This window comes from Seriola aureovittata, chromosome 22 (assembly GCF_021018895.1).
Source record: "Seriola aureovittata isolate HTS-2021-v1 ecotype China chromosome 22, ASM2101889v1, whole genome shotgun sequence".
NCBI lineage: Eukaryota > Metazoa > Chordata > Actinopteri > Carangiformes > Carangidae > Seriola > Seriola aureovittata.
In genome coordinates, this window is record NC_079385.1 from 15,237,073 (window position 1) to 15,263,438 (window position 26,366).

The window sequence follows — 26,366 nt, forward strand, 5'->3', positions numbered from 1 at the left end:
TAAAAACCTGATGTATCTCATAATCATGAGATCATGAGATCTCGCTTTTCTATTATTCTAATATTATGTGTCAGTCCAATATAGCCGGAAGTATATGATGGGGTGGAGAGAGTAATCAATCACATTATAAACATCTATTTAGGAACCACATTTTTGGTCCACCTTGTGTTCCTTAATAAATTTGTCCAACAATGAGCCCTTGATGAAAACACTTGTTTTTAAAACAGATGAGATGGATCCACACAAAAAGAGAAGTCACAGCAGGAAACAGTATGATTTTTCAAATTTACCATTTATTGTAATCCATGGGTCATAATTACAAAGGTAAAGGCATGCACACATGACTGAGCCTCAATCAAGCCTCAAGTCCAAGAGGAATTCAAAAATCATAATGTGTCATGCAAATATGGGCTGTGTTTAAACCTCTACATTTTCTATTAGACATAAATAACCTACACAGAGAATGAAATTAACAAATATCAATGTGAATCATCTTCCGAAGAAGGTTCAACACATTCATTTATCCAACGTTACTCAAGTCTATTTTCATTTTTCTTGCCACATAGAAGTTCACCATACAAACACCAAACCTTTGTTTATACATTCTGTTTTCCTTTCTTTCAGACCCCAGAAAGAACTTATCGCTTTCAACAAGCACTCCCAGCAAAAATCAGCATGTAAATACTGTAGGTGTGTGTCACTGTTTGTACTATATGTGTTTTGTATATGTTATATGTATATATATATTTTTTTTACACACTACATGAACTTATCAAAGCTAGAGCCAAAAAGCTGCCGACATGCATCTGAGCTGACACAGAGTCTTTCAAACACAAGAGGGTGACAAAGAAGTGAACTGGCTTTTTTTTTTCTTTTTTTTTTCCTATGGTAACTAGCTCCAAACCCGCACACAGCATGCCACGCCACAGACCAGTACACCCTCGCCCACACCCCTCCATCCGTCTCGCCATCCCTCCACCACCGTCCCTCCATCCGCTTTCAGGCCGCCAACCTCAGTGTAGGTGAGAGAAGAGGATCACTAGTGGCGGTAGATGTCTGCAAAGCTAAAAGTGTCTCATTACGCTCTGTCCGATTTTACTTCTCCTGCTCGACAATCTTCACCTCGTTCATGTACTTGTCAATCAGGTTTAGGGGCACTCCGCGTTGCATGAGTTCGTAGAAGGTGAACCCTCCTGGGGGACAAGAGGAAAAGCTCTTATAATATTGTTGGGAGGCACAGAGGCAGATGTGAAGAAGGAAGAACAGAAAGAGGAAGGAGAGGGAGAAAGCTGAAGAGCAACAGGCTGATCAAGCAAAAATGCAAAAAATGCAAAGAAGAAGAAAGGGCAAAGAGGCCAGATGTTCACAACACTGGAGTGAAAAGAGAGAAGAGAGGTGGTCAGAATAGTCCATGTATACAGTTCACAGTTTCTAAATCAGTGTGTCCCCATTCCATACTATATACTAATTGTCTTAGCATACTGTTTTTATGCAGATAGATGTTAATTTTGTTAAGGTTAAACAGGTGTGATCTTTCCCATGTTCGTTATCTTAATATTTCATCGGTCTAACAGGTATTTGATCATAAACCATGAATGTCAGCACCAGATTTTATGGTGATCTACTCAATAGTTGTTGACACTTTTAACTACAAATGTCAACCTCGTGGTGCCAATCCGTCTGATAGATATTTCCATATTTTACTGGCTAAGTGAAAAAATTTGATCTTCAGATTATGCTACATGAAATGTCAGGGGGTCATCAAGGTCACTAGGATTCATCCTCTGGGGACCATGAATGTTTGTGCCAACTTTCATCTTCTTGCAAATCAACAGCAAACTTTCCTGGGGAAAGAATTTGTTCTAATATTTTCCAGTGCAATGCATTATGGGACAATAGTGTCCATCAACAGCACACTTAAAAATCAAGCGATTTATTTATTTAGTTTTATTTAGCATACACTTTTATTTTTTTCTTACTCTTTATATTCATTACTATATAATCAAAACCTGCTTACAATTAGTGTGTAGTTGGGAATTGGGACGGAGCTTACATCTGCTCAGACTTGCAGAATTAGGAGAAAAGATGCAGCTGATTCCACTGAAATACAATACAATACATGTAAAGATTTTTTTTTTTTTTTTTTTGCAAAAATCCAGATGAATGAAAACAGCTTTAGTCATCTGCAACAAGCATTAGCCTAACTCAGGGAGAAGTGCTGTCTTCACTAATGAGGCAGTTCCAAACACAATGTGGTAAATACCTGGAGTTAGTTTGCTCTTTGATCCAATGTGGTTTTATTCAACAGCTGTATATAGATTCGGTTTCAGTTTCAACAGATGCTGCTCTGGATTTTTTGACAACCGTTAGAAAGTTTGCAAAACTTTGTACTCTTTTTACTCACCTTTTCTGTGGCACTTGTTACATGACAGGTAGTCTTTAAATTCACACAATTTCAATTAAAATACTCAAAATACGGTTATTAATTAAAGTCAGATCGATAAGGGGATCTTGGAGAATTCAGAATTTAGAAAAAGCTGTCATGCAAATCTGGTTTCATTAAAGCTCAATTTCACATGTTCTTTCACTTGGTCCTGTTTTCTTGAGGAAGAAAAAGCTGCTACAGTCGCACTGACTGAGAAAAGCGAGGTTACAAAGGCTGGCTGAAAGATGCATAATGAATGACATAAGCTTCATATGCCAAAACCATATGAAAGCTTACCTTATATGAGAACATACATTCACAATTCTTGAGTTTGGACTGGGGGAGAGAGAAGAGAAGAGGGGTTAACAAAATGTTTACATGGAGTTATATGTGTTCACCAGGGAATACTGTTATTACTGAACTCTTTTATATGAGGAGTTAACCGTGTGGCACATAGGACACACTGGAATCTGTGGAGAATAGTTTAAGATGGAGACATTGAATAATACAACACAAAAACATCAAAGCTCTATATGTTATGTCTACTGAGGTGTGACAGACTGTGTGTTGAGGTGGTGTGTTGTGATGATGAACAAGATGGCTGGATGGACTGGGCTGGATAGAAACACAAGGGAATAAACCTCTACATGTTGTAGTGATGGAGAAGTGCCACCAGATATTATGTGCACTGCACACACATGAACGGATTATTATTATTATGTCATTATTTGTATGTATTTCATGTTGAAAATGGTCTCCAGGAGTCCGTTGCACCAGATGTTCGTAAGTTCAAACCTCACCAAGTGTTCACTAAGTGGATAATTACACATCATTACATTAAAACCGGTTGCACCACACAAACTACCTCTTATACAGAGATATATGTTTAAATTCAGTAACTGCCAGGTGTAGCTAACTGTTGAGTAGCTAATTGACAGAGCTAACATTAGCTTGCTAATACAGTATGTGACTAAATTAGAGTGAAGAGTGAAAGAAATATGGAATGTGGTTGACAAATCTGACCTGACACATGATAAAATGCTGTTTATAAACATACAAAAATGCTAATGCTAATAACATACGACTAAATGACCGAAAAACGTTAGCCAGGTTAGCATTGCTGGATATTTTCCATTCATTTTAAACAGTATGAATGTTACTAACGCTGATGAATTAATGTAAGCATGAATAAATCATGAAACATAATTTAAGTCATAAAAAATAAAAATAAGTCATACCTACATGTTTAAACGCTTAAGTTTAATATATAGTTAGGCCTAATGAAGCTTTTATTTTTGGATGCTGTTATGGCTCCTGATACTAAACAGTAACTTCCCGTTTACAGAGTTGATTGGTTTCAATTGGACAGCCTTACGGATGTTTCCTAGCAGCTGATTCACACATTACCGAAGTCTTTACTAGCTCAGACAAGTTTTAATGGTGCAAACCAATTTGGTAAATCACCAAATAAAAACTACCTATTAATCACACATAAAATCACTTTATCAAACAATCATCAAAATTTATTTTTGTAGCATCTTTCAAAGAAGTAAAATGCTTTTCAAAGTGCTTCAATAATTTCTTTTCAACCTAGAAAAGAAATTTAAGTTGGCTAAGGAATTTACGAATAGCTGGTGCAACCCAATCCAGATACTTACATGTCCACCGCATATATGGTCAGCCCTTTGGGTGACTGTGACACACAGTTCAAACACTACAGTACCCTGGTGGAGTTGGTTTCCAAAAGTCGCCTTTGCTTCTGTAGAGTCTTTACAGATTGACTATAATAGTAAATGATGAACTGTTTGCCTTTTTCTGAGGCAGCCAAAAAAGCAAATATCCTCAAAAGGTGAGGGATGCTTTATAATTTGAGCAAAGATACGACTAATAAAGAGTAGAAAAAAGAAATGAAGAAAGAAAATAAGAAGAACTTTACACTTAGATCCAGACAGGTACCCGGGGAGGCACACGGGGCTGACCTCCTGCTCCACACTGACCTTTGACCTCCAGCTTGCAGTCCACTTGGGCCTCTCCCAGGTCATTGATGGCCCTGCAGGAGTATAAGCCACCGTCATATGGGCTGGGCTTCCTGATCTCCAGAGTACATACTCCCTGGTTGCTAAACATGCGGTAGCGTGGGTCGTCGACAATGACTATCTTATTCTTCATCCAGATCACTTTGGCCTGCAGGCAGACACAGAAACATCAGCAGCATGATGATGATTAATCCAACAAACAGATTGGAGCAAGTGTCTGCATAACCCCACAGTCTTAATACTAGAATCCATTCACTCTTGCATCATAATTCTTAGATCTTTTCTTGCAGATTTGTCCATAATTTCTAAAACAATAAAACTATAAAAAGTTGATCCAAGTTTCAATTAACCGGAACCATCCTTTAAAATCTGATATTATAATACTGTCTTAAAATGGTTTTATTTTGTCACACTACAAAGAGAATAGGTGCTCTACTACACCATAACGCACTTGAATATTTACCTGAGTATAATTTGTGGTCTATACATACACCGTTTTTACCTGCGTTCTCCCACCTACCCTTGGGTTGGCACGGACACTACAGTTCAGAGTAGTATTGTAGCCAGCGATGGCAAAAGTGTTGATCAGCGGCTGTGTGAACTTTGGCGCCTCCTTGAAATCGTGGTCGATGTACTCGGGTGTTTTCACCTGCATGCCTGTGGGGGGAAGGGTAAAGGAATGGGGTTGTGCATGATACTGGTGCTGAGCGGTATCATGAGGGGGGAATTCATGTGGGGAATTCCCTATGTGATGAGGAAAAGACAATGTTTCTTTATTTATCATCGGCTGAGACTGAGACACCAACGTTTAAAGGCCTGTCAGTCATAGCCCGACCCCTGTTAGATTTGAAAGTGAGACGGTCTCACTTTAGGGTGGAAAACATCACTGACAGTACCTTTCAGATAACAGCTGTGAAAGCAGAGGTCAATAAATGAAACAACAGCTTTATTACATGTGATATCAGTGTGATTCCTTCCAGAGTTTTCACTTTGGAAGCATTTCCCACCCACATCAGAAATCATTAGTTTTTTAAAGTCAGGGATCATCTGAGTTTTGCTTCCGAAAGGGCAAATACAAACTTTACATGCAATCTTAATAAGCATTTCAACAGGCAAGACCACTTTTTCCTCATATCTCACCCCTCCACACACACAAACCCACACACTTTGACTCGCTAATACCACAGTCAGTTGTACCTTCTTTGACGATGAGAGCACTTTTTTTGGTTTGGGTGGCCGCTTCGCTCAGGCCACACATGTTCTCTGAGAAGATCCTGAAGAAGTACTCGTTCCCAACCACCAGCTCTGTGATGGTGATGCAGGTGCGATGGTAGTGCTCAATGCATGTGTACCACTCCTGAAAAAGCAGAGTAAAGCATGTGATGTAAATTCTGCACAGACCTACTGTATGTTTAGGACATTTCTTGTGCAGCCTCAGTCTAAGTATAAATCCTAATCTTCTACCATTGTCTTCTTGTCTGCTTTTTGAATGGTGTAGCCTGTTATTGGGGCATTGCCGCAATCTTTCGGAGGAGTCCAGACCAGAGCCACATTTCCTCCCCATACATCTTCAATTGTCACACTGTGGGGAGGTCCAGGTAGGTCTAACAATCAGTGAAAGGACAATGAGCTGACAGTTTGGTCTTTCCAATGTTATGATAAGGATTAATATTATTGGATTTTGAAGCAGTGTCAGTTGTAAAAAATAATGGTGGTATATCGCTCACCTACGATTTGTATGTCAATAATAGCTGTGTCCACATGGTTTTCAACCTGCACTGTCATCTCATACTTCCCAGAGTGGCTGCGTTCTGCTTTACGGATGAAGATGATGCTGTCGCAGTCTGTGTTACGGATGTTGACATGGGAAGGCTCTATGGGCTTACCGTCCTTCATCCAGACGACCTTCGGCCTGGGTTTGCCCTACAGACATCACACAGAGCGGCTTTGGTTAAGTGTTCTGCTCTGAGATGCATAACATCAATGGAGCTGGGATTTTACCATAAATGGCACCACAAGGTTGACTGCTTCTCCAACTCTGCGAGTGTATGTCTGCTTCAAGTGTCGGGGGACGCGGATCTTGGGTGGTTCTGAGGGGGAAACAGACCAGAAGGTGCGAGTATCAAATGTTTGATTCAACCTTTTCATCCGAAATATCCAAGTTGCATTTGAATATACAACACATTATAAACCTCTCAGAGCTCACCAATAACCTCTTTGATCAGGATAGAGTGCTGAAGGGTCCGCGGAGCGCTGGCTCCAGCAGCATTCATGGCCTTGACTCGGACTAAGATTTTACACCCAGGGCTCAGCCCAGTGATAGTGTACCTGGTTTTCTCCGTCAGCTCCTTGTTGGATACTACCCAATCATCAGCTGTAGGAAAAAACACAGTCCAGTTGAATTAATTTACTGTTTCATGAGATTATGACAGATAAGTGCACAGAAAACATAAGGCCCCTATACACTGTGCAATGACAGCAACCTTATAGGTTTATTGGATATTTGAATGTCACTGTCTGGTGGATTGTGGGGCCTTGGTGTCAATTTTAAATCTCAGTCATTCTGCAGCAATGCAATTTAAACAGTTTCTTACAACGGATATACCAATCCAAGCACATTTTGAGGATTCATGTGTCTCACCGTGCATTCTAATACAAGCGTCTAATTTATTCTTTGACATTTCTAAACACACTATTTTTGTTTACAATTATAAAAAGTCATTGACTTGATTGATTTACAAGGATGCTGGGAAGTGCTGCTGGTGCTGTCTGAATGGTGAGCTCTGTGTATGTACGCGCACACATGTGTATGGTACCGGTGCTGTTTGGCAAAGTGAGGTGCACCTGGGGACTGAAACGTCGCAGACAAAGTAAGTGCAAATGATCACAAGTGATAAAAACATTGTCAGGGGTGTTTCTCTCCGGCGCAGCCCAAAAACACAGTCTGTAGGGGCCTTTAGTGGATTTGAGGCTGACTCACTTCCTTCTATGCAGTACTCCACTAAGTATCCGTCCAGACCAGCAGCTCCGATGGTTTCAGGCGGGCGCCACTTTACAGTCACTGTGGTGTCGGTGACATCGTCCACAACCAGCATGGTGGGCTCACTGGTCACAGCTGAGAGGAGATGGAGGTTGCAGGGATCAAAAGGTCTTTCATTTGATTTACAACAATGGATATGGAAAAGATCGGAAAACATCCATTTTGGCAAGTCACAAGCACACGAGCAAGGCGCCTCTCTCTCTGGCTGGTATGTTATCACTCTCTGTCAGCTCTCATTAGTTCCTGCTCTTGCCATCTATTCTTGTGTTCTGAATCATACTTAACTCCTATTGAACCCTCTGACAGACCTGATCTCCTAAACCTCTAAGCCGCAGATGATTTGGCAGCCATTATAAAGACATATTTAATATCCTCTAAAGCTCCTGCGTGTCCAGTGGAGGTCACAGTGAGAATGCTTGGGATGGTGGGGTATGGGGAGGAACAGCTGCGTTGCTGGGGTACCAAGGGCAGATCGCACATATGCACTATCATAGGCCCACACTTCTAAATTTCTTCCATTATTAGGAGACTGTTGTTAAGTAAACTGAAGCCTTATGTAAGGGTGTAATACTTTCCTGGACAGACTATTGACAGTAACAGCTCAGAATCCAACGTTCAGACTGCTAAGTGGAGACATTTGAGCTACTCACCGAGGGGAGTAAAGGCTTTAGATGGTTCACTGGGCTTGGACACACCAATAGCATTGACTGCAAAGATGCGCACTTCGTATGGCACTCCTTCAATCATCTTCTTGGGTTCAAATAATGTTTCTTTGATCAGGTCAAAGTTCAGTCTCATCCATCTGGAGCTCTGTTTCTTTTTCCTCTCGATGAAGTAACCTTTAAAGGTCGGTCATAAAGCTGGACACTTAAAACCAACACATACTGTACATTTAAACTGTGGTTATAAATAAAAGAGTTTACCCAAAATTGGTGAAGCTCCGTCATATTTTGGTGGTTCCCATGTCATAGAGCACCAATCACCACCCACCACTGGGACCAAGGGAGCCTCTGGAGGGTCAGGAATGTCTACAGACAACACAAGCTTTTATTAAGGATTCAAGAAACAAATTTCCCTCCGTGGTCTTTTGGTTTAAGTGTTTTGTGATCTCTTACCTACAACCTTGACTTTGACGCAGGCTGTGGCCTCACCAGCCTCATTCTGCAGGACTATCTTGTAGTTCCCTGTGTCCTCCCTCTCTGTGACTTCAATTGTCAGACTGGTCTGATCGCCGTATGTTTCAGCTCGGACACGGTGGCCTGACTCAAGAATGACCTGAGACAAAAGAGACAGAAAAAAGTACATGTACTCTCCAAGCCTTTAAAATGAAGTCAAATAGAAAGCTTGGTGACTACCAGAAATCCCACGAAAAGACCAAGACTTATCACCAAAACATGAATTATCCTACGACCAACATGAATCATGAGTTCCATTCTGGTCCAAAAACTATTAAACAGATTAAAGAAGCACATCGTTGCACTGGGTGACATGTTCCTTCATTACATTGAACACAGGTGCTGTAGTTTATTTTGAGTAAATTCACATTCACACATTCATTCATGTCCTGCAGCTGGATATACTAACTCCAAGTGGGTATTACAGTAATCCACCACTGAAAATAGTCCCAAACAAATGCACTATTTACATCTAGCCTTTAAAAATGAATGAATACATTTTTAACTATTTTTAAAAAAATGTATATATTCAGTAGGAGCCAATGGGCTTGGGCCTGAGTGCCAGAGACAAAAGAGGGAAGTCTACAAGTAATTTGAATTTAGTCTTTTGCTGTGATCTGTTGACTGAGAGACTACTAGGGTCGAAGCTCACCCGTTCTCCTTTCATCCACACCACTCTGGGTGCTGGTTCTCCACTGATAGGGATCTCCAAGCGAAGTTTGTTTCCTGCCACAATTGTCACAGTGTTGTCTGGGAAGTTCAAGCTCTCCAAGTGCACCCTTGGAGGGTCTGCAAAAACCAAATCAGATCATAAATAGATATGAAAAAAGATTTTTAAGGAGCTTCAATCCAGAGAAGCATTATTTTTGTTTGTACCAATGATGTGAACTTTGGCGGAGAGGCTCTGTGAATATCCCTCAGGTACAAAAGTGTAATCTCCTGCATCGTGAAGAGAGGTGGCCTCGATTTCAAGTCGGTGAACCCTGAAAAACCGAAATAATGTTTCTTATCTGCTGTTTGAAATTGATTTTATTTACTGAGTTTAACAGAGAGGACATACTTATTTCTGTGTACGATGTTGATGCGGTCATTGGGCTGGATCAGCTGTCCGTTCCTGTACCAACGGCCTGGGACGTTGCCTGGGTAGATCTCACAGTGCAGTTTGAGTGGTTGACCCAGCTTCACTGTGACATCCTGCAGGTCCTGGTAGATCTTCAGTGGTTTCACTAAAGAGGAGCGCAGTAGTAGATAACAAACAAAGCAAATCATTACCTCCAATTTCTCGAAAAAGATTGCAAGCAATGAAAAAATATTTTAAAATATTCAGGATGCTACATACAGTCAACCTGTACGTGAGCCTCAGACGTGCCACCAGAAGCCATGATGGAGTATGTCCCAGTGTCTTCTCTGGAGGCGTCATCAATCACCAAGAAGTGTTTGGTTCCCTCACACTTAACTCTGTATCTGGAACGAACTCCTGTTGGAACCTCCACACCGTTCTTCATCCTGAAGGAGGAAGGAGCATTTTAAATACTGACATGTACAAACACTCCATGGGTAACAGCTTAAAGAGTTCTTAATAAACATGTCTCCCTCTAACATTGACGGTTTTATATTTAGTGTTGACATTGACTCCCATTGAGATCATTTGGAAAGCTTACAAAACTTACAAATATCTCCTTTCATTCGTAAAGCAATCTTTTATATATAACCTGGTAACATACAAATATAAAATGCATAGTTTACCCATAGCATCTTTCAATGGTCATTTTTAAAAGCAGTCTTACCATTTGACCTGAGCACCTTCCTCTGACACCTCGCACTCCAGCTCAATCCTCTCATTCACCGTGGTCTTCACAGGCTCAATACCTTTAACTATCTTAACTGGTAACTCTGTAAGACACGAGAAGACGCAAGTCAGATTGATTGGCAAGTTTAAGTACAATTTCTCAGACATCTTTGATTATTCACATTTAATGGAGATACCTTTGACAAACAGCTCTGTGGAGCACTTCTCGTCTCCTGCAGCTACAGAGTAGGCTGCGTCATCATTCATGCCGCAGTTGTTGATGACCATAATCCTTTGTGTGCCCTTATGCTCAAAGATATACCTGAACAGGAAGTCCATTAGTTGCATCACTGCTTACCTAAGGAAACTGTGGTAACATATGGCAACATACTAGCCAATATACAGTAGTCCTAAGATATGAATGGATATTGTTCCAATATATTAAGTGAAAGAAAGGTAAAGTTATCTTTAGAGTTGGCTACAGAAACCAAAACTTACTCTTGAAATCACAATGCAATAGTGTGTACAAAACTGCAATGTCATCGTTCAGTCAACATGCATCAAATGCACTGCACAAAGCCAGAAATCAGACTAAACGAAGAAGACATGGTTACACCAGAACTGTGACATGGTGAAATGAAAACTGACTGTATGGATGGACTTACTTCCTTTGACTAAAGATCAGCAGTGGAGCCAGAATTGAGCCACAGACAGGAAGGAGCACCATAATATTACAGACAAATAAACAGACAGACAGGTAGACAAAGACAGAGAGACATCATGCCTGGAGGGGTACAGTATGTAGGCAGCAATAGTGTTACAACAAAGAGAAACAAAAGAGAGAAACAGACAGTGCTTTATAGTAAAGTCTTCAGAACAGGGAGCCCTGGAGAAAATGCCACAGGAGACCAAAGCCAGAAAACAGCAATAACCTCCCAGATGGCTTTAACTTTGCATGGCTTTGAACAGACCTTTTATCATGATCTTCCCTGAAGGACTGTGTTTGGACTTCTGTTATTTATGTTTTTTTTTTGACCTTATGTTTGGACTTTATTAATTTCCTGTTGTATTTTGAAACTACTTCCTGTCTTTGTCTTGTTCCCTCCTTTGTGATTGTCTGCCCCGCCCTGATGTGTTTCACCTGTGTTCTATCACCCTCGTGTCTATTTAGTCTCTGTGCTCCCCTTTCTCTCCTTTGTCAGTTCGTCCTGTTTCACTCTACGCCTGAGTTTCCCGTGTTTCTGCTCCTGATTCTTTGAGTATTTGGGTTTTTCTGTTGTACTCCTGTTTTGTCCCAGTGTTCCTCTGTTGTATCCTGTTTTGCCCTCATTTTGGATTTTGAGTTTTCCCCCTGTTCACCGTTTTTGTAAGTTTCAGTTTTTTCTTCATTTATTAAATCATCTTTTCAAATAGTCTGCATTTGGGTCCTTAAAACTACATAACCTGACACCTTTGTGTTCATGTGCGTCATGTTAGCCATGAAATTTATCTAGTTTACAACACTACTAATCTGTAATCCCATTTCCATCTATTCCAAGATTCTGTACACAAACGCTTTTAAAGGCAGAATCGATGTCTTTCAACTACAATTGGTATTAGCCTTATCATCAAAGAGCGATATGCTGCCTTCCTATGAGATAAAACGGGAATGTTTGAGCGTAAGAGACAGCTGGAACAAACTGTAAGCAACAACATATCAGCTTCAAAATTAACAGGGCAAACTGTGGCTTATTTAAACATCCACTATATTAGAATCCATTTAGAGTAATGCTCTCCTTTTAGCCCTGCTTTGGTCTCCACCAGAAATATCTGGCTGTGTAACTGTTCCAAAATGTTCATCATCGTTCGTGATGTCACATGATATATGGTCGTTTGATTCATTTAATATAAAAATATTAGTAATAGCAGCTTAAAGTTTTAGAATTTTTTTTTTTTTTTAATTTCTGCCTTCTCACTGGGTTATATAAAAATATTTGAAGATTTGTTACACTACTATTTTCATTTTTTGTTGTTGCTCACTTTGTCTTGTATTATGATTCCTGAGTCTGCACATGTAATCAATGCTTAAGGATTGCACCAAAAAGATGGTTGCAAAACATGAAAAGCAATTACTTTCATATCCTTTCAGCCGAGTTTTATTATTTACTATGTGATTTTAGCATCTATTAAATCTGTATCAAAGCCAGACTTGGTTAAAGACCTGTGAAGGAGGTACCGCCTTTTTCCTGTACAGAGGACATATACAACAGTTAATAGCAACAATTGACATCTTGCACTACATTTACACCCAAATGTAGCTCTGGGGCCATTTATTATAGAGAGGTCGGTGAATTCATAACGATCCTAACAAATATGTGGAAGCTGATTTAGAGCCACATTAGAGTCGAGAGAATGTTATTTGTTGGCAATGGTTCACAGTGCGGAGGAAGAAAGACGGTGATGGTGAAGGTGACCACCAGGTCTTACCAAGCCACTACTATGTTTTAATATATTTCTGTTGTGGTATTTGTAAGAATGTAGACCTCAGTATGTTTGATCCGCCTTTGAGCTTGAGTTAATCAGGACAAAGACTGAAAAAAATCTGTGTGTGGAATAAAACATGTGAACCATTGTGCTTTTGAGTGGTCAGTGCTACTACCAGAAAAATACAGAAATGTCACCACAAATGAAAGACATTTTTAAATGCCTTTCATTTGTGCGGTGTTGAAAGGGAGGAGACGTAGAAGGTGCACAGGAGAGAAGGTCATTGCATACTTAGGAGAGGGCCTGATTTCCTGTCCGTTCTTGTACCACTTCAGTTCAACAGTGGGGTCAGCCAGATCGACCACCAGGCGGATCTTTCCACCTTTATCCACCTGGTAAGCTGGTTCCAGCTTCTTTGCAAAGGCTTTGACGAGACAAAAATGAGGTAAAAAAAAAAAAAAGTTGATATTCCTACATTAAGGCTGATATTCATCTTTCAACAAAAACACTGATTTATTTACCTTCGGTCTTCTTCTCCTCTTTTGTGATCTTCTTCATCCTCCGCAGCAGACCCCTCAGATCTGTGATGCCATACGTAAAGGCAATCTTCTCATACTCGTCTGGACGGGCGTTCTTCAGGATCTCCCACACATCCACCTCTGGAGTGTCATCCTGCTGTTTCGGCTCCCTAGTGGTGCCGTACACGAAGGAACAATGTGAGGGAAGGTGTCCGTAGGTTGGTGTTTGCAACGTGTCCTGAGGAACAACTCATTACCCTCTAGGATAAAGGACTTTGAAGCACTGGTAAAAGTAGATTTCCATCTGGCTCTGAGGGATGACGCTTAACTTCTACATTATCTTTATTACTGGAATGTTTTTCTATAGTAATGTGCTGAGGGTTCCTCAGGACATGTCACACAAAGGGATGGGCATGGTGAGCTGTCTACCTGTGTTTTAACATTGGCTCTGGAGTCATATGTTAACGGTGACAGGGTAGCAGCACTATTAATACAAAACACATAGGTGTTCTCTAATCTATTTAGAACTTGCTGTTGGTTAATTGTGACTGCATGTTTTTTTAAATGCCCCCTAGGATTTCCTACTAAATGTTCATGATAGACTCGCTGAAGAAAACTCAGGATGGATGATGCTTCATAAATAAGAAGTACAGAAGTTTGATGCTGAACTCGCAGCGTTTCTTCTACACTGGTAAGAAAACAGCTGTTAATGCTAACGTTTGCTATGTAGCACTAGCAAAACTTACAAATAGCTCTGTTCAAGGTACCCCACACAGACCCCAAAATAAAGTATTTATTAATAGTTTCCTTTTTTTCAGATAACTGAGCAGTTATATTTTCTGTAAATTATATTTCCCAAAATGAGCATTGAACTCTGTGTTGAGAAATGCTATAAATACTGACAAAGTGTAGGTTTTTAATTGTAGATCCTAAAAACCCCAGGTTGCTAAATGCCTCAAATTTCCAAGGTAGGACAAGGCAAGACCCTGTTGCTGTGAAAGAACATTGTCTGCTACATAAATGAGAAAAGTTTGTGTTAGTGTCAATACGTTGATTTTAAATTGTCTTATGTTAGATTAACCTAATCATGTATTTATCTGCTCGTTGCATTTATCCATTTCTAACTATTACTATCTGGGGACCAGGTCCTGTTCTGAAATACCACGTATCAGGGTCTTTCTTCTAAGTAGGAAACAGGAAATTTGAGATTTCCATCCATTTGCCATCCATACAAATGAAAGGGAAATATTAAATGAGAGATACAGAGGAATTTGGGGTTGGGTTCTTTTAGTTTGTGCACTGCTACAAGACTTTTTTATTTTATCAGCATTGTAGGATTAAAATAGCACACAGGAGCAGACACAGGTCAATGAGGGAGAGTTTTTGTTCTTGTAAATGTGTCATTCAACACACTGTTATGGTTGACTTTTCTGTGTAATAACATGTTGATATGCAGCATGCAGGGATTTAGGGGAAACCTGCAACAAAGATTTTTAACAAGGACTTGTGTCTTTCCTATCGCTCCTATGAACTGGCCCATCCCTTTGTTGTTGGTTTGAGTGATCACTTCAGAGATGCTCTGACTCTGTTAGATGATGAACATGTCTATGGGAGATGTTAGCGGAGGTGTTAGAGGAGATGTCCTGAGTGTATCCATTAGTTTTTTCATTAAGAACATTCAGTCAGTTTCTTTCATAGACATTCTCTCAAATGTCAGAAAGGTTGGAGGTGAATAGCATCAGGTATTATTCCATTCTTTGCTTGTATTTCTCATCTGTTTATTTTCAGGCAATTATGAAGGAGGCCAAAATAAACATGGTGGTATTTGTCTTATATTTCTAAATTGAAATAAAATGACAATGTAGCGATAACACTATTTTACAGCATCATTTCTCCATGGCCCATTAGCACATCATTAATGATCCAAAATGGCGCTCTTTGCTTCATAATGGTGGCGTTCATGGCGACTTCATGGCTTGGTGTAGAGCAGTCTCCTCAGAGTGTTTATGATGCAAGGCCCATTTCCATCATTACTGATTGCTGACAGAGCAGTTAGGAATGCTGCCTTCAAATGAAGTGTTACCGTACTACAGTAGGCCAACACTCTTGCTTGTCCAATTCCTAGAGCTACATATCATGCTGGGGACGCTACAGGATTACAGTACTCACCCGCAGTAAGGTCTAATCATTTAAAAACCTATGGTTTTCTCTCTACTAACCTTTGATTTCTGAATATGTAGGGGAGAAGAAGAGACAAGCCCAAAATAAATGTATAATTTCGCCAGTGAACAGTGTCACTGCCTAAGTGTATTTGTACTGTATAATCTCAAATATTCCTTATGATGTTCATTTTGAGCCACCACAGTAGCTTTGGTATAGCACAGAGGTTTTCAAACTGTGAGGCACACCTCTCAGGGTGGGGGGGGGGCACAGTGGGAGACTGAGATACTGCACAAGCTGAAAGGAAATTGTGCTTTCAAAATTTGCACTCCTTCTCAGAGTCATAACTCTGTAAAATCAGACAATACAGACATTATACGTGTATCTCTAATTTCACTGTGACCTTCCCTTTCTGAGGATATCATTATATTTTATGACCATTGCGAATTAACATCCATAAAGCTGCTTAGTAAAAAGGCTATACAACTCCATACAAATCCAGAACTTGCCTGAAACTCATCATGTTTTTAAGTTTACTTCACTTTTGAAGTAATCCAGTGATTTGGCTACCTTTCTAAACTTTCAATAATGCCAATTATTAAAATGTAAGAAAATATAGGCTAAAAAAGAAAGAAACAAAAAACAAAAAAACTTGGCTTTAGTTGAAGCTCATAGCTAACTCTATGCGCTCTCAAGTCAAAGTAAGACAAAGAATATCAATAGGAGTAACAAAATCCATTATTATTAACCTCTTTTATGTTGTAATATTAATATTTCTTGTCATTTAGTAAATGGGGGTGCTGGGAGTGGGGGAGTGCAATTTTCAATCAATTTTATGTGAGGGGGAGCCCACAGAATCAAGAATTTGAAAACCTCTGGTATAGCATAATGTATCCTATGTAGACATGTACTTGCCACTCGGACAGTAGCCTAATACAAACCAAATTTACAAAAGATTTGAAATAAAGTAAAAAAAAAAAAGAAAGCTCATCCAAAAAGGGGATTAAAAATACTGAAAAGGACAAAATCCACTCAGGGATGGGATGTGATTCTCACCTATGTTTAAGGAGACCACTAAAGTCAAGCTCCCCTGCATCTTCTTGTCCTTCACTGCTGTTGTTAACAAGGAGAGATTAATAAAGATTTAATCAGAGATGAAACAGCTACAGGTACTAGAGAACAATGCTAAAAGAGCAATGCAAAGCAAAGACTCTGACTTCAATCAATGTGTTAGCTCTAAGCTAACACAATTGGTGCTTACACAAATTCCCTTTTTTTCGCCTTTTTTCTGGATAAAAGCTTGAAATAAAGCGGTTTGTGTAAGACAAATCAAGAGCTGTCCCAGCCAATATTACCACAATGTCGAGGCAATGTTGAGGCAACATTACTGAGCGGCAACATTGTGATAATGCAATGACTCTGGGATGCTTTGCATGGCTTTCCAGACGCATTGTTTGGAGGGAGATTCAAAATGCAAGAGTTGGCCTTTAATTACACATCTAGTCAGCTGGTTGATTTGTAATTACCTTGAAGAAAGGTTAATGACATTATCACAACCATCTTTTCACACTTATATGAAATAAAGTAATATTACTTGAAGGTGAAATGTTCATAGTAGGGCCTCGTTGAACAGCACTTTCAGGAATATTTATGGGAATAGATAACTTATTAGAGATTCTGTTCTCTAAATAGTTTGTTCAGTTGAAGAGAAAAACAATAAATAGTTCTGAATACTGCGTGCTGTTGACTCCTTCAGAATATCAGCATTTCTTGTAGCTGCATCATGTTCTTTTTATTACCTTCTTTTGAAAGCTGATCGAATATCAATACTCTGTGACTGCTCAGCTTCTGCAAGACAATAAAACACATATGCTAGGCTGCATTTTGTCCTATTTTTCCCATATATGAGGATGAATATAATGCACTTTGTTCCTCTGACAAACCTTTAATTTCCAAGTCAAAGGAACAGCTGTCAAACTTGTCCTTGTAGGTGACCTCGCACCTGTAATTCCCAGCATAGTTCTCTTTGGCCTTGATGATGTTCATCTCAAATGTGTGGACCTGCCATGGGAGTGATACATAGGAATTGGAATAGCTGCACCATTTGCATGTAATGTGGTGCTCACAAGCTCATGAGTGGTAGTAGGGGAGGTGGGGGTGGGTGCCTTGTTGTACAGTACCTTGGTGAGTCGGTCAAAGGTCTCTTTCAGCTGTAAGTGCTTCCCTGTTTTGCTGGCCAGATCCATCCATTTTCCTTTAAACCACTTGATAGTGGGTTTGCGGAGCAGATCTTTGGCCTCCACCTTGGCGACAAAGGTGATGTCTCCACCTTTGGTAACAGAAAATACAATATGACTGATTAATCATTAAAACTCACAATAACAATCACATTAATAACAATGCTGAGACCTTGGAAGTTGTCATAGAGGGTAGGCTGTGTAAGTTTCAAAAAGCGAAATAACACAATCCTCCTATTGTAAGCACCCTTGCTCATTTTAATGCAGTCAGATATTTTGGCTGTCCACAACCCTATGACAGTCTTAACAATGTGTGGAACATCTTCTGTAGTCTCTCTTCATATTTGTCTTTGCAAACATCTATTTAGTGTGCTGTCGCTCACCCACAGGGACGGTGCCACTTTGAGGTTTCTCTATCAGCAGGATGGACAGCGGTGGAGTGTCAACGGGCTTCTCCAGTTCCTCTGGGGCCTGACCCTCTCCCAGAGACCACACTGGTCGGGTAGGAGAAACACATACATGACACACAGATCTCCATTGCCACTGTGTAAGAATAATACAGTAAGGAATTCATACACCCACCTTTCATGTTTCATCTGAAATTTTTAGCCTTACCAGAGTAGTTACAAAGACGGACAGAAAGACTAAAAGACACACATCTTAATGCATTTTCTCACTTTCAACAATCGCACCACATACAGCAGCAGAATTTAAGCTAGCAACATGGAAAGCATGAAACAGATGATGTGAAACGCAGAAAGGGCACTAATTTCCATCATAGGGCACATAGAAATATGAAAACATAAAAATGGTTTATTATGGAAACTCATGTTTGACAGTTCTTCATTTTCCTGATGCTCCATTCTTCTGTGCAATCCTGGAGGTCTGAATGTGGATAAATCATGTTATTGTTGTTACCCAGATCTTGTGGATGTTGTTAACGTTGTGTGGGCCTGTCTTTACATTTTATGCAAGTTCACCATTGACAAAATTTTGTCTACCAAATGCTGCCTGCGAGGATTGATTTGACCAGCTATGTACCGTGGGTAAAAAACGAAAGCTGCTTTTCTTGATATCAGTCTAAATTCCTTTTGAAAAAAATAAACATAATTACTGTAACAGTCTTTTTTTTGACTGCTACTTAATTACCTGAGTCTTTTCTCCCCATGGCTGGCAAAGGGACGCTATCATCTAAACAAAGACAGAGAGAAATTTACAGCATATTGTAAGGAATAGTACTGTAAAGTCCACTGAAGCAAGCACACACTCAGAAAAGGTAAAACCAACAAGCAAAGATTTGCAAGCACTGGCTGGAGGAATTCTGAATCAAAAGTCTAACAAAAAAACATCTCTTCTATGCTCTTTTTTGCTTTTAGACTATATTTTGAATATTGATTGAATGCTGATTGTTGATTTTTTTTTATAGAAGAAGTAGATATGACCGATCAGAATTCAAAATGTATTCACATAAATAGCAATTTAGGTGTACAGAAAACTAAAACACGGGCTCATGTAACACCCTGAAATTAAAATTAAAAAGGTAGAAAATAAGCATCAGTCCATTAAGTGATGTATATTAATATGTTAGCAGGGAGATTTTCAAAATCTTCACTTTCTTCTGTTGAAAAACTAACTTCCAGACACACAAAGACATCTAGAGATAAACATGTCTCCAGCATGTTTCCTATGTTCAAGACAGTGGGTCATTCTGCTTCAGAGTAAGCTGCTGGTTTGGTTGGTACTGGTAAATGGTGGTAGGATTTAACAGAGGGATCTTACTAGGCAGCTCAACTGAGAGTTTCTTGAGTGAATTGGCATCCTCTGTGAAGAAAGCACAGTTGTCATTGAAATTAATCAGGATAAACTCAACTTTTGTGGATGGTTTGATGAATGTTGTGTGTACATCAGTGTGGGTGTGATTAGCAACTGGATGCTTTCCATTCAAAAGCTTAGGGAAGTGGCTGCGCGTTCGTCTTTTCATTTCATTTAATTCCTATTTTTCTGTTTTTGTATTTTTGATTTTTTAACACCATATCACATCCTCTAAAGAGGACTGTTGCCTAAAACTGTTGACAGGACACCTACAACTGCAAACAAAGTAAGTGCTTACTATTTCTATTATGATCTTTGGCTGAGCCGCAACAGCGAGGCCAGCCTTATAATCCCGATTATCGCTGACTGACTGAGTGATCATAACTCCACAATTGTTCTTTCGAATGCCATACGAATGAATTCGTGTTTCTCCATTGGCTGTTGCACTTACAAAGTGAATTGACCCAAACAGTTTCTGTTTTGGGTGGCATTTACATCCTGCAGTGTTGCCAACATAGCGCGTTTGAAGCACAGAGAGTAGGAGAGAGGCAAACAAATAAATGGCTGAAACCGACTGACCCTAGTTAGAATGCAAATAGCCAATGATGCACTCTCGACACTTACAGGTTTGACCTAGTCTTGTTTAATCCATAGAGGTTTTGTATTTGTAAAACTTTCAAAGAGTCTAGGAAAGTGAGTTTAATCTTTGTGACGTCATCCCAGTATATGGCGGGCAACACATTGTTATACGAGCCAAAAGACTTCAAGGAACCGGTTGGTATGGCAAGTGTACTGTATGTCTGTTTCACTTCCCAATGTACGCAACTGCTTTATTAAGCTTTTTAATAGGAAGCATCGAGGATCGTCTCTGAGACGGTCCCAAATAATGTCGTAAATAAGTTAAAACTTCAGCAATATAATTTACAATACTCAGTTTCATCTCCGTACATTCAGTGATGGCACAGTATTTAGCCAGGCTTAGCGTAAAGACAGAGGGAAAGTTATGTTAGCTTAGCTCAGTCAAAAGTGCCTTTAAACAACTCTAATGTACAAATTCTTTTTTTTATGTATAAACATTTAAATAAGATATTTTAAAGCTGTTGGAAGGCATTTTTTTTTCATTTTACTTTTCACTTTGACAGAGGCAAGCTGTTCCCCCTGTTTCTGTGTCCAGTGTTTAAGCTAGGCTAACTCCACGCATACGTCACTGAGCTATCTCTGGACGCACAGAGTTGAAACTGATATTGATGTTAAGAAAGCAAGTAAGAAAATGTCCTAAATGCCAGAATACTTTACAAAAGCAAATAAATAAATAAATAAATAAATAGGGTGTATCAACATAAAAAGGAATACCGCTCAACATTTTGTTAGCATGATCTGTTCTCTTAAAGTAGCTATAAATCAAAACAAAATTGATTGATATTTAATCAGAAGCATTCCCTTTTAACAGATGTTAAAATATTAACCAATAATGAGCATTTGTATTAACATGCATATGCACAAAAACACATCCATGTATTTATTTTATATACGTAATATATACATGTGAAATATCATTGTCACATCTATACCTTTATTTGAGATAAATAAAGGTTGATGTGCATGTATTATTCTGTAGCATTTTGCATGTAGAAATCATACATTTACTACATGTATGTCAGTGCACAAAGCATATATAGTCTTTACAGATTTAACATGAACATCTGTACAAAAAATGTATAATTTCAGCTGTTGAAGACTAAAACAATAACCATGAGCCTCACATTTATTTTTTTAGTGCCCTGGCACTAAGATATAACCCCACCATGTAACTGACCGATTATTGCCATACAGAACATACTGGTAACTTGTGCTTCAACTTCAGAGTAGGCTACTTTAATGTACCTCCCAAAAAGCAGTCCTGCTGAGTGCTCAATTGCAACCGTCCTCAAAGAGTAAAGGTGGAAGAGGAATAAATTAGGAAGTATTAAGGGTTGTTATGGGTACCAACCTGCTTGAGATGCTGGGGATGGGACAGTGGCTGCATCATCATCATCTGCAATAAAGGCGTCATTGACAAATAGACCCACCTATCAAAAAGCTCCAAGTCCATCACTGGCAGGCCAACAAGACACAAGGCTGGCAGGCCAACAAGGCCATTGATCACATGCTAGACAAGACTTTGAATGGATCATGACATGCAGCTGTTGGACAGGAGGAATGAGACCAAGATATTGACCGTTCCCTATAAAAACATTTAATGTATGTCTGAGAGATGAAACAGTGTGCTCACAAATGCATGAAAAGCTTTGTGCTGGTTGTACTCACTGCCACAAGCTTCTCAAGCTGCCGTAACAAAAGCACAAGCTCGCTCACAAGCACACACACTGGTATATCATAAAAAGTAAAAAAAAAAGAAAAAGAAAAGCTTTATCTGCCTCCACACAATGAAGACAAATTCAGCTAAAGACACTATGCAAACAAAACTGATAGAAGGTAACCAGCTGGCTGCCTTGACAGCCCTACATTTAATGTATGTGTTTGCTTGTTTCTGTTGCCTTGTTCTGCCTATACATTCATATTTCTTCATTACAGAATAATGCATTTGTTTAATGAGTTTGATGACTCACCTTGCATACAAATTGCATCACCTTCAGTTTGCCATTTCAGTTAGTCTATATTAGTCTTTATTTCTGAAGTCTGAAATCTTAGACACTGCTATTAATGTGCCAGAGCACCATTAAGTTCTCAGTGGATTTCTTTTTTTTTTTTCTTTGAAGTCTGCATGCTTTAAAGGCAAGTTGGCATGAGAGCATTGTTTTAAAAGCAAATGATAAATCAATGCATGGCTTCAATCAGTCAGAGTGAAGTCCATAGCATTCTTAGCAGGGAAATAAATTAAATCTACTAGCTTTTACTACTGCAACTAAATCTAGGTTTTTAAATCATGTAAGATAAAAAAGGGCAGTTTTCGCCAAGCTGCTGAGCCATGTAGTGTGCAACTGAAATGACTCAAAAGACTCTCATGGCTTGTTTCAGTAGCATTTGAACTGCTAGAGGGGTAGAAACGTGCTTTGACTAGGAGAGACATGGGAATGATTCATATTTAAGAGGAATACTTACCAGGTGGTGGGGGAGAGCAAGGGTCCTCTTCCTTTACAGTGGAGTTAGCGGACTCTGCTTGCTCCCCAACCCCACCAGGCTGTGGTTGGTTTGAGCCATTCTCAGTGGGACTCGGCTCCTGAGCCACCACAGCCTGTAATGGCTCAGGCTCTGGGGGCTCTGGTTTCTTCCCATCAGTCTCTACTGGCTCTTTCCCCTCTGCTACCGCCTCTGTACAGCAGACAAAGCGCCAGGCTGGAGCAGCAAGCATCGAGCACAAACACTGGCAGCCTTGCAAGATGATGCTTGCTCAAATGAGGCAGGTATAAATTGCTAATGACCAGATAGCCACAATCCTCAAAAGGTGAAATCTGACATCCAAAATCAATACATCTAATTCAACAAAATCAATAAATTAAAAATACCATTAATAAATTATTGAGGCCATGGTGTCTTGTGTTGTGATAGTGTTTGCTAATGTACTACTTCTCTGGTCATAGCGTATCTATACTGTAAAGTGATCGAGGAGGCATGGATTTACTGACCTGCACAGAATGTATAAAATTTAACATATGGAGGCCAATAAAAGTGTTGCTTTTGTTATTAACTATTATTTATTGATGTCTCACTTTATTCACTCATATGATCATCTTTTTAGAGCTGCAACAAACAATTAAAATAACATTATAGACAACAATTTTTAAGCATCAATTATTCTGTCGATTATTTTCTCGATTAATTGATTGATAATTTGATCCATAGAAGGTCAAGAAATGCCCATCACAAGATCTAAAGTTGACATCTTCAACTATCTTATTTTGTTCAACCAACAGTGCAAAACCCAAAGATATTCATCTAAGGGCACCAGTTAATATTACTTCGGTCAAGTCAGTCAATTATGTCAGTTTCGGTCCTCCATACAGGCATATTGGCTTTTGACTGAGTTGAACAGAGTCAGTAAAATCCAGATTCCCCCAATCCCTCCACTGCACACCTCCTGTGTGATGACTCAATATGTCAGTCACACAAATACAACAACAGCCACAGCATTAGTTAGTGACAGCACCAAGAACCAAAGCAAGTACATGTTGAGCAGTGCAGGCATGTGGATATCTGCACAATAAGTGGGGTGGTTTATTAAGTGCTAACCTAATTCACTTTTTGTGTGATCATATGGTGAACTGAGCTATCATACCTCCACAAGAAAAGTGCAGATTCAGGTCTCTCAGAGTGAATTAGGAGAAAAAAAAGTTGTGATGGCACACACCAAACGAACACGTGATGTGAGTGTGATGTGCAAAAGAATAAAACATTCTTGGGGCAGATGAAGGGGTCAGGATTACCCACCTGGGGGTGGAGAAACCTCCAGGGAAATCTCAGGTAAGGGCGGTGCACTTTCTGAGCATGTGACAAATATAGTGGTGGATGGAACAGCTGCTTTAATAAGCACAAAGCTTCAGCATCTACAACGCCTCTCTCAGTCTCGCACTCAAACACACAAACAGACAGAGCAATGCACAAATGTGTACTGACACACACATCGAAGTCCACCCACCTGCCTGCATGGCATTCACACTTTCAGACCACCCTCACTGCCGATACACACACATGACACACACAGGAAAAACCCGTCACAGATCGAATCGCATCGTTTTCTAACCTCCTGTTGTACAAACTGTGCTGTTAATATGTCAAGATTAGAGGTTTGGAAAACTCATTGATATTCATAGTTGATATGCACATTAATAAACACACCGAGTTAAAACTATATCAAGACTTAAGGCTGGATCATACTTAATCCTTCCGTCAAGGTGTTGTGATGGTACCTTTTGCTTGTTGTAGCACCAGCACAACACTAGCTGGAAGTGTCATGCTTCGTCAGGCAGTATTGTGCATTCATTATATATTATTATATTACTATTACACACTTTGAAGTACGACGTGCTTGCATTGGCAACGAGAGGGATTGCATTGAAAATGGCTTGAAATTCAAGTTACCACTATACAGTATATTGTATGTATATAATACTGTAGCTTTATCCTGTTTCTGCTTATAGGGCTCCAGCTCCGGTTGTTTCCGAATGTTTTATAGAGTTTTTAATATAACTTTAATGTGGTGTCATTTCCCCTCAGTCTCTCTGACTTGACAAATCTATGGAGCTGTTTTAGCTACTGGGGAAATATCGCCATCTACAGGTCGCCCGACATCTAGCGGAGCGCTTGGGCTTCGCTCAGAGAACGCAGTGGTTTCATTTTTGGCTCCTTTAAATTCAGGCTAAGCCCCGAAAGTTCACAATATCTGGCTCCACCCCTGAATTCGGAGTCCAGTTGGGGTTCAGTTCACAGTGGACGGTGTAGCTTCACTGCGAGGGCCCAAATTATTTATTGCTGCTGCGCACAGTCACCAGGGATAAGGCTGAGCTAGCGCTTAAAGGACAGTACCTCCAATTCTTTCTATTCCTACATGTGTGTGTAAGTGTGTGATGTGTGTGAGTATGGACACTTTGGAGATTTATTAACATCTTTGACAGAGATGGCTTCGTAACACAGGTAATATGAGAATAATGAGACTAATTACTTTTTGTGGTGATGTAATCACTTTTTTAGTAAGTAATAGGTAAAGAATATATTTTTCTAGTTACTTGCCCGACACTGGTTATGACACAGGAGGTCACCATTAAGATCTGAATGGTATTAAATATCTCTGAAGAATTTATTTATCATTTATCTGACAAGTTTTCCAGGTAACAGCCCCCCCACCCCCTTCCGAACATGTTGGAGCCTCAAGATGCTGCAGCTCCAAGGTCAAAGCCTAGCGCCGGCAAAAAGCCAGCTGCATGCCAGCACCTTGCTCACATGGGAAGGCAGGGGCGTCAGCTGAATCAACAGCGAGGGATCAGCTGGCTGGTGAGAGGAATGTCAGAGATGCTGACAGCTCGGTCGTCGCCACAGATCGCTCTGGAGCACAGCAGCACGTCCATACTGCCGACTATTGGCTCCACATTTACACTCCTATGTGGCTTTGTTTGCACATTCACGCTACGTGCGCGCCTGTGATCGTCCTGTTACATATGAAGACCTGCTCAGTTTTTCTGTGCATCTTATTTGATGTGTGCACTTTGACTCAGGTATTCTCGTCTGAAAGTGCGTGACATGTTTCTTCAGCTTGTAAAACTACCCATGTTTTTAAGCTCAATATTGATGACTGTACGTCTGCTCAACTACATACACTGTGCAGCTATAATCCGCTAGACTGTGAGGTGACAGGAGGAGATTACATGTCTATTGCCGTCCACTCACCTGGCTGGCCATTTGGCGTCCCATCTGAAGAAAGAAAAACAAAAAACATCAGGGTCAAACAGAATCAAGATCCCATGCAGTAATGCTCTAATGCAATCACTCAAACACGTCCTGTCACTTGTGCACATTGACCCTTTTTTTTATTGATATCCATTCACCACTAAGCCATATCATCTTTGCCTCTGATGGCTGTCTCCTCATGCGTAGACACCATGAAGTCTTAACTGATTATAATGGAGGCCCCCGTGACACACCATTTGTTTGCCCTCTGCCTTGTCTAGACTTACAAAGCTAATCATGGGGGGGGGGGGGGGGGGGCACAGCAATAGA

The 26,366-nt window shown here is 40.0% G+C and overlaps 1 protein-coding gene across 1 annotated transcript; it reads right to left on the bottom strand.

Annotated features, from left to right (window-relative positions):
• Positions 1–273: 273 nt before the first annotated feature.
• On the bottom strand, positions 274–19,824 carry mybpc1 (myosin binding protein C1). The gene is made up of 27 exons (XM_056368284.1): positions 19,623–19,824; positions 18,993–19,034; positions 18,227–18,337; positions 17,787–17,935; positions 17,550–17,667; positions 17,406–17,454; positions 16,663–16,719; positions 13,450–13,616; positions 13,220–13,352; positions 10,663–10,787; positions 10,464–10,569; positions 10,016–10,182; positions 9,737–9,902; positions 9,553–9,659; positions 9,329–9,465; positions 8,617–8,776; positions 8,425–8,529; positions 8,152–8,340; positions 7,442–7,576; positions 6,668–6,835; positions 6,463–6,551; positions 6,189–6,384; positions 5,926–6,065; positions 5,659–5,818; positions 4,982–5,118; positions 4,423–4,609; positions 274–1,193 (listed from the first exon to the last, which is right to left on the bottom strand). Exons 1-27 carry the CDS (start codon positions 19,822–19,824, stop codon positions 1,096–1,098), a joined length of 3,600 nt encoding a protein of 1,199 aa, XP_056224259.1. The 3' UTR covers positions 274–1,095.
• Positions 19,825–26,366: the final 6,542 nt, after the last annotated feature.